Below are 9563 nucleotides of genomic sequence, written 5' to 3' on the forward strand. Positions count from 1 at the left end.
AAGTATGCAAATTGTGAAAAAGGCAAGGAAATGGGGAAGGAGTTTTACTACTACTGGGGACACTAAGTTGTGGAATGTCATAAATTACTGATAAGCTTTATATATAAACAAATGGCTGTTATACTAAGCAAGTGTTTGGTTTTTTTGTCTAGTTAAAAAGTAGGCAGTTTATCTTTTTTTCTTACTTTGAAACTGATGGAAAACACAAAAATGCATGCATGTGCAAGAAGAATCTTACACTTTCCGATTCTATTCAGAGTTTTTCCACAGCCTTCAAAACTCCCCTTGCAATCCCTCATTCTGAGGTTTTCCAGTTCAATGACTACCCTCCATTCATCTTTCCATTAAAATTTCCTGTTTACTAAAGGATAGCAAATTCTGTCAGTATCACTTGGATTAGCATCCTAGTTATGTGCAAGTAGAATACAATGCCTTCAAATACAGAATATTTTCATCATTATATAAAAGTTCAATTCTGCTTACTTCTACTAAAAAAAATATGCAAAAGCAAACATTCATTCATATTTATTTTCTCTCTGTGTCCCTAGTATGCCTCCTAACTATAAGGCATTCAATGAAACAGATAATTAACATTCAAGAAGTCAGGTACTTTTGAGAATTTTTTTTAAAGGTACAAGGGTCAAAACTGAACTTTAAACTAAACAAACTGATTTCTACCTTCACCATTTTCCCACAAATAAACTGATGACACAAGAATCAAGCCCACTCAAGGCTGAATGACATGTCATGCCAGTTGTATATTTCTTCAGCCTCAATAAATCTCTTCTTACTCTCAAAATCCTGAGCTGCTTCTAAAATAGCTCACTAAAAAGCCCCAACCTAATTAAAAACAGCTTCCTCTGCAACAGTGGCCTTGATTTCACTTATTTACACATTAGCTGCAGCCCTCTTTTGGCCAATCCACTCCATTCTCTGGGCTGTGCAGGGCCTTTTATCTGCCCCGGACAGCATTTTCTCCAGCAGATGCAGTAGATGCCGATTGATTTGCTGTCGAGCACGGTAAATTAATAGCAACAAATTGCTGAGGGCCCATCTTGCTGCTCCACCATGCTTCGGCAGTTCTGCTTTATTTGCTCCATGATGGGCAGCAGTCAGGCCTCTTCAAGTCAATTTCTTCTTAACAACCTGCAATACTTTTCAATGGTGAAAATAGAGCTGTTCCTTGTAAGTCAGAAATCAATATCCTATTGCCCTTAGAAAATGCTAAACAAGCAGTATTGGCAATCCACTTGGTACTAGAGGGTATCAGATATAATGCAAATCCATACTGCTTCCCTCCTTGTAGTTATTACAGTTTGCTAAAAGGTTCCTAATGCCATTTATCATCATTTACCATCGACTGCTGCAGCTATGATTATGAGATCCTATCAGCTGGCAAAGCCCTTTCATTTCTATTCAATTAATATTTTAACAGCACTCAAATGGTTGTTGCCCAAGTCTTGTAATAAAATTTACATGGCTTGGAATGAAAATTTTTGTTGCTTTGATTTTTAAAAAATATTTACATGTGTATGTTCGTTTTGATTCACACACTGTTGCTTTTATAAAATCAAGATTTATCTCAAGCAAGTAAAACGACTGCTTTTTGGAAATAAGGGGCACTTCTGAGTAAGGAACATTAAGTAGCAAAAAGCTAGAGTATTTTCTTATTCTCTTTCGATCAAAATGTAATTATTTCCATCTTCACCACATTTCAAATTTCTATTCTCTTATTCAGAAATGCCAACTGACTAGTTAAATTCCTATATTCAAACTTCAATAATAAATAAAGATGTACATTTAAGTCCAAAGGGCACATTATACATTTAAAAAGTAGGGCATATTAAGATGATCTCAAATCCAAGCACAGTCCAATTCTGCAACAATGACTGACCCATTTTAAGATAAATAAAAATGACATTGTATTTATTAAGGTATTAATTAGCCACACAAGTAACATCCACTAAACATTATGCCAATTTCCTTTACAGAACAAACTGACACAGAGTGAGAGAATTATTCTCTGATTATTTTCCAGAATTCATGATGCGGACACATCTCAATAAAACATTTTTTAAATATATTCCTTTTGTCATCCTCACTTTCATATTAAAATGAGATATAAGGAACTGCAGACTCTTATTATAGTCCATAATAATCCTCTCTAACTTTTGTTTCTTCTAGCTTTATCTGCTCAGTTTCATTGATCTGAGTAGAGATCCCCCAAAATTAGACTCATATTTTATGCTTTAATTCGATGTCATGTTACTGTGTACCCTCAGTTCCCCTTAAAAAAAAAAAAATCAACTCATTCTACCAATCTAATGCTATTTACTCAGTTACCAAAATTTAAATTAATTATGTTCTCAAACATAATTGTTAAAAATTGGCAACATTATGCAGGCTTAATTAAGATTAAATCCAATTTACTAAATGTACTTTAATTGGTACTAATTACATTAGCTTTCATTTCAGAATGACAAATTCCCCATAGGTTTTACTTTAATAGTCTTCTATCAAAATCAACACAGGATGACTGATGATGAGCACCAAGTGAGGGGGGAGGAGGGTGGGAGAAGACAATATCGACCCCCACATTGTTTCTGCTCTATGCTTTTATCCTTTTATCAATTTGCTAAGTCACAGAGTCATGCCTCCATCACAGCCATCATTTTCTGTTCCAATGAAAAATTTCTCTAAAAATAAATACTGTGTAGTTGGAAGCAGCCAAGAAGAACAGGAGCTTTAACTGAAAAATACACAAAGGTTTCAAATATCAGGGCCACCAATTACTAGGGTACTTCCAAGGACTCAGGGGACTCCTACTCTTGAACCCTCAGAGAAGCAAATCTAATAAGTGAATAAGCCTAACCTGATCTCGAGAACTAGGCCCAATTATGCCGCAGGGCAACTTCACTGCATTATTGCCTGCTTTCCATTACAAGGGCATCCAGCGAGTACATCTGGAAAAGAAGCTAAGAGGAACCAAGGCTGTCTGCCTAGGAAAACAAATAAAGACAGATATGCCTCTGTGCTTAAGGGGAAAAAGAAAGAAAATATAATAAGTAGGTGGTTTGCAGGGCTGTCTGTATTTCATAATGTGATAAACTGCCCTCAGGATTCTTGATGTGATTGAATTTAGAAAGCAAGGGGGAAAAAAAGGGAAAAAATACACTCTGCTCTCAATTTAAAATGGACAGCATTTAAGGGCTTATGAATAAGAAGACTGGTACAATTAAAGGTGTAAGTATAAAATGTAATTAAGAAACATCATAAAAGCCTATAGACTTCTGGCAGAACATGGAGTGTCTATCTGTCCAGCACTTACACAGTATAAAGAAATCTAAGCCTAGAAGGTTATGGAGACATAGGGAGGGAAAGAGAAAGAAAAACACAGAAGGACATTAGTCACTAAGTTCAATCTTTAAAAGATACTAATTAATCTTCATAGAGCAAAAAGACATTTACAAGACACAGACCTAAGATGAAATTTAACAGCGATGATAATTACCAAACAACATCTCTACTGTAATTTGTTCAAGTAAAGCGGAATGAATGAAAGGCCATAAGCTTGAATGAGTGCTCTGTAAGCAGGCAGTATTTATGTTCCTAATTTAAACAGAAATGGCAGTAACGCCAAAATGATATTCTAACTAATCTAAATGCACAGTATCCACAATATACTCTCAGTGCTACATTCAACAAAACCATGGAACTAATAAAGTATTTGGAATTAAAAATTCCAATTTTCTCAGCCCTCAAAATAAGTGATGACTTTAGAGCTTTGCAAGTTTTTGTCCAATTTTCATGCTTTCAGATACCATCGATTTGCTGTCTTTTACTATCTAATTCACAAGTTTAATGTAATCAAATGTACTTAGTGGGGCTAAAAACTATGCCAAATAAGAGGCCCATGAAATGGCAAAAAATTAACAATTTGGAGGCAAATTATCTTCTCCAAACTCAGAAAGTAATGATACATACTTTTAATATGAATAAGAAAGAAAGAGCATATTAAGCCACTCCCTAACCTCTGCACAGAGGGACAAGAAGACACCCATTCCATTATTGCTTGGTGAGATATCAAGCAACACTACTAGAAGGGCATTTAAAAAAAAAAAAACCAAAACTACCCCATAAAATGAATTGGCAAACAATTCAATTTTTTTTAAAGTGCTGTTTTTCTCTCTAGGAAACCCAAATCCAACCACTTAATTTATCCTCCAGCAAAAAAGGTTAAAAAACCATACATTGCTCAGTGAGTCACACCACTCACCTTTCCTACTAATCACTACTTTTCTTTGGCTGAACTAATTGCTAGACTTCAAGGCACAGTGATGAACCCCATCACATACTGCTATCAGGCTCATTTACTTTTCACAAATTTTGAAAGTAACTGACAGTTTCCTAGTAAGGCCCAACTAAATAGCCTCAAGGGACCAGTTTGAGGATTTTATAGCAATTTATTTGGTAGGGCTACAGAGTCCATTTTGGTCCTTTGCAGCTAACCCTTACCTCTCCATACAGCAAGAACCCATGCAATTTAAAGTTTTACTTTTTAATATTTTCTATGAAAATCTGTATTTCTCACTGTGTAAATTCTTGCTTATATCCCCAATATAACATACATCTTTCCAAAAAACAAAACAGTAGTATGTTGAACTTAAGAGCTTGATTTTTAAATATGTTATTCAAAACTATATATATCTGGTAGGTTTATGCAAGTTTTTAAATCGTTTTTGTAACTGCAATTTAAAATAATACACAATTAAAAAAAGGGAAAACACAAAGAAAAATCATAGCATTTTATCCATCATAAATCATTTCTAGAATCCAGCCACACAATTGTACAAAAGAATAAATTAAGAGACTACAGAATTATGTTTTTAAAAAGCATTATATATTAGTGAATGATTTCATAATTATAGGAAATCAGTCAGGCCTTACCTGCTTATGCATTTCTATATTCAACCCGTAGGACATTTCATAGTACTGTCAAAGAAGGAAAATCAATTAAATTCATGTCTACTATCAAGCAATATTTCTATTTTCTGTTTAAAATTCCAAATGTCCCCAACAAGAATTTCAAAATACCCACAACCCATAATACCCATTCCCATAAACTATATGATAAACTCAGATATGTATCCACTAATTTAAGTTAATAAAATGCAAAAAAATCATTTTGAATTACAAGGATGGGAGGAAGGGTCAAAAAGGAAGAGAAAGATGCTCAGTGCAAAAGTAAGAAAATTCAAAATTCAACAATATAGCATCTTAACATGTTCTGTTCTTAGTATTTATCATAAGGAAAGAAAAATCCTGGTGGGTGAACTCAGTGATAAAGTATATCAATCCTAAGGAAGACCAACATATAAAAAGGAAAAATACATCTCAAATTAATCTTTCGTGCTTTGACTGAATTGATCATAAAAGCAATGTTACTTAGAAATAATCTCTGGCATTAACTTTCTCATTTTTTAAAGCACAGTGTGTTTATAACCACAAATTCAAAGGGAAATTGCCTTAGATGCAAGCCCAGGATATAATTCTTCAGACACTTTCAAAGCCATCATACAAACATGTATGATTATATGTCTTGATAACTGGTACTTTGTGAATCCTGATGGAATAGACCCTCAGAAATTTAAAAAGGCTCTTTTATTTAACACTTAGGTGAGATGGAATTTTTTTAAAAAGAGAGATGTTCTTTATCTTAATTTCTCACTCTTAAAAAAAAGAAACAAAGCATTAAAAACTAAATCATATAAAAATCATTCATTAATATTATTTGGAATTATAGTAAAATACAACAAAGCAAACAAGAAAAAACCCCACTTATTATTTTGATCATGACTATAAGCAAGCAAAGCGGAAATTGTTTTGTTTTGTTTTATTTTTTGTGGCTGTTGATTTTCAAAATTCTTAAAAAACAAGACACAGAGAAAATGACATAGCAGTTAAACTTTGAGGAAAATTTCAGATCAAAACCGGTTTTCAGAGGTAAGTTCTAACATCCTAGAAATTATGCCACAATCTCAACTACAATGGCAACACAGTAGTGATCTCTTTTGTAGCCTTAAGCTACCTGAATGAATTCCTGCTTTTGGCAGATCAAACTAATAGACATTTTGAATGTGTTATTCTGTTTTCTTACCATGACATAATGCCGCTGCATCTCGGTCTTCTCACTGGCCAGTTTTTCACATTCCAGTTTCAAACTGTTCAAGACATAATGAAGCATAAGTATTCCATAATATTTGATTTATATTCTTTTATAATCTAAGTATACTCATTACCTCTCTCAAGACTGAGTATCCATAAATTTCAAATTAATAATTAAAATACCAACATACACAAACATACACAAAATGAAAGAGATTGTCTCATTTCTTCTTTTTTAACAGAATGTGTTATTTAAAGTTTAAGATGGGAAGATGGAGAATCTCTCTTTAAATTTCACAGAAATGAATATTCACCAAAAAAAAAAAAAATCAATGAGATAACTATATGGTCACAAAAGATAAAGCCCAATTTCACAAAATATTACATTTGAGTTTTTCTTAATGGTCCACTAAGAAATGAATGAAAATATGAATCAAGCATATTTTAATGAATGACATCTCTCTTTCCCTCCAAAAGCAGAAACAAGTTTAATACCACTACCCAGGAAGCAAATTGTTGATTTTGTTCAAATTGGAGTTTGTTTAAAAAAAAAAGTCATATACAAAGAAAATTAGGAGAGAATTAATGAGAATTATGGTAAGACTATTTTAAAATGTCAACATTGAGTCAATTATCACCCTGAGAATAAAACATCTATCAGCAAAAATGCAATGAGATAGCTCACTTGCAAGCCAAGATTCTCCCCTTGAAATGCTGAGCAGAAATGTGAAATGGTCAGACGAAAGGGGAAGAAAATCCGAAGCAACAAATAAGCATGAAAACTAAAAGTCCTCTAAATCTTATCTCTCTTTCCTTCTCTCCCAATAAATAATTACTGAAAGTTTGCAACCATCTTTCAAATTTCCTACAGTCTCAAAATATTCTGCCTTCTTTTTTTATTTTTTTGGGGGGGAGAAAGGCTCACACTTTCTTTACACCTGCCCAGAATGGTGCTGTTAGCCTTTCTATGAAACGGAAAAAAAAAAAAAAAAAAAGCCACCCCAAACCTTTACATTCACCTTGTCAAAAATGAAAAAAAAAAGGGGGGGGGGCTGGGTAATAGGGGGGAAAACTGACAAGAGCTAAACAAATAGGAGGATCAAGGAAAGTAAACATCATTACCTGTGGTATTGAGCCTGTAAAAACTGAAACTCTTCCTTAATCCTATCGCAGGACTCGGAAATTGTAAATTTAAAGGGTTGAGCAGGCTGATGCGGTGCCTAAAGAACAACAATAAAATATTTAATTATCCCAGATCACAGGCGAGAGAAGAGATTGAGAAAACATACCACGCAGGGCTAAAAGGGGGGGTGGAGGGGTACAGCACATGAAGGCACAGAGCTGTTAAAACTCTCTCCCTTCTTCCTCCCCTTCCCACCCTCCACTCCCCACTTTTCCTCTTTATAACCAAATTCAGAGAAAAGTCTCTCCCCTCTAGATAAGCATTCCCTTCTTTCCCGGTACTCTACCCTCCCTCTCTCTCCCCCACCCCCCAGACGCAGACATACGTATAAATTACACACACCAGTTTTTTTCCTCATCCAAGCCTTTCTCACGAACATCAAGGTTCGAAAGCTCTTTTCTCATTAAGGGTGAGAAGGGGCAGCGTCTCGAACACACGCACTCTCCCAGCCCGGAATCGAAACCGCCAAACTGCCACGGTCTGTGTCAGGGACACTTTGGCCATATTGTGAAACCGGGATGAGGGGATGGGGGGGAGGAGAAGGAGCTGAAAACGACACGTTTCATTCTCCAGGGACAAGTGGGAGAAGAAGGGGAGACATCACCCCCTCCCAGCACGCACACCTCTTTCTATCTCTCTCTTACTCACTCACTCACTTTGAACCCCCATCAATGCAGGGATGGAGGGAGCTCAGAGAAAGCCCTCCTACTCCCAAGTCTCCCGGTCTCTCTTCGCGTCCCTACACTTCCTTCTCCCCCCCTCCCCCCCATCTTCACATCTCTAGAAAAACTGAAGGAGCCAAGATCGCAAATCGTTATCTTCGGGTTTTCAAGGTTTCCAGAAGACAACAATAAGAAAATGGCTACAACTCAATTGCCTTCCCGAAGCGACCCCCCCCCCCATCCCTTCCCTCCTTGCCAATAACTAACAGTAGCAAAGGGGTTGACTGGGAGTAGGGGCACGTATTTATTTGTTTGTGCTTTTTTTCCTCCTTTTTTCAAGAAGCCCTCATAAAATTGAAAGGGGGGGGGGGAGCGTGACTGAGGGGAGAGCGGGGAATCCCAGCGTAGTAGTATCCCTGTGCCCCCTCCCCGAGGGCCGGGCTTTGCTTGCACTCACCGGGTGTCTGGTTTGTGGGTACATCTTGCTCAGATCACGAATCATCCAAACCGATTTAGTTGGCGGCGCTGGGCAGAGGAGCTCGGATCATTTGTTTTAATGGCAACGAGGAGGAGGAGAAGGCACCCGGCGGGCGGGCGGCGGGGTTGGCTGGCTCTCGGAGGAGCGTCTCTCCGGCGGCGGCGGCAGAGGCAGCGGCGGCGGCGGCGGCGGCGGTCCCAGCGCCCCCCTCCCCGCCCCCGGGTCTCGCGTGACACAAGAGGAGGAACCCTCGGCGGCGGCGGCGTCTCTGTCCCCGGCAGAACGGAACCGCTCCAACATTCCACGGGGGGCTTGTCACTGGCAGGCGGTCATTGTGGAGAATGGAACGTCTTCCCCGGCAACGTTCGAAGGCTGCTGTCCCCACGTTCCGGAGAGTCCGTTCCTTTCGAGGGAGCGGCTGCCCGGGAGCCCCTGGAACGTTCCTTTGGCGGGTAATATTCCTCGGATCGCACCAGTCACTGCCCTCCAAATGTGGTGATGGTGGTGGTAGAAACCACGAAACACCCCGTGTACCCGTACACAGTCTCTCTCTTATCTCTCTCTCTTTCTCGCCACCCCACTCCAAACTTTTATTTGTCTTTTAATTGGTTATTATTCCTCCGTATGCAATGCCTCTCCTCTTGCATTAAAAAAAAAAAAAAAAAAAAAAAGCAAACTCCTTGGATTCGGAAGTGGTTCTTGCCCGATGCTTTCTGTGATTCTCTGGAGATTATTCGGTTCACACCAACGATCTTTTAACATACACCTTTTAGCTTCTTTTTACCTCATCTCATTTCCTTATTTTTCTTCCTTCCTGCTTTTTCTTGTACTTCACCCCCCAAAAAAAATTTTTTTTGAAGAGTAGGGGTGTTTAAAAAAAAAAAATGCTTTGCGGCTTTATTTCTCTGTCTTTTCAAACTCCGCGAACACGGCCACAAAATAACATACAAGTGTGTGAGAGAGGGGGAAGAAAGCAGCAAGCAGCCTAAACAACCGCTCTGAACAGCTCTAACAACACGCTCTGTCTAGGTGACTTCTTTGACCAAATTTAGCAGCAGCAAATCATTAACATTCT

At 37.7% G+C, this 9563-nt stretch overlaps 1 protein-coding gene across 7 annotated transcripts in view; it reads right to left on the reverse strand.

The window, feature by feature from the left end:
- Positions 1-8808, reverse strand: part of LOC127541280 (transducin-like enhancer protein 4) — a 156070-nt gene extending 147262 nt beyond the window's left edge. For all 7 annotated transcript variants that reach the window (XR_007948425.1, XR_007948423.1, XR_007948422.1 and 4 more), the window contains exons 1-4: positions 8468-8808; positions 7288-7385; positions 6158-6221; positions 4948-4992 (exon numbers count right to left, since the gene is read on the reverse strand). Coding sequence is in view for 1 of the 7 variants with exons in the window: in XM_051966548.1 (XP_051822508.1) it covers positions 4948-4992; positions 6158-6221; positions 7288-7385; positions 8468-8512 (252 nt within the window). In the remaining 6 variants the exon portion in view is untranslated. The remainder of the gene's footprint in view (positions 1-4947; positions 4993-6157; positions 6222-7287; positions 7386-8467) is intronic.
- Between the last annotated feature and the right edge of the window lie 755 nt (positions 8809-9563).

The sequence above is a fragment of the Antechinus flavipes genome, chromosome 1, assembly GCF_016432865.1.
Source record: "Antechinus flavipes isolate AdamAnt ecotype Samford, QLD, Australia chromosome 1, AdamAnt_v2, whole genome shotgun sequence".
In the NCBI taxonomy this organism is placed as follows: Eukaryota; Metazoa; Chordata; class Mammalia; order Dasyuromorphia; family Dasyuridae; genus Antechinus; species Antechinus flavipes.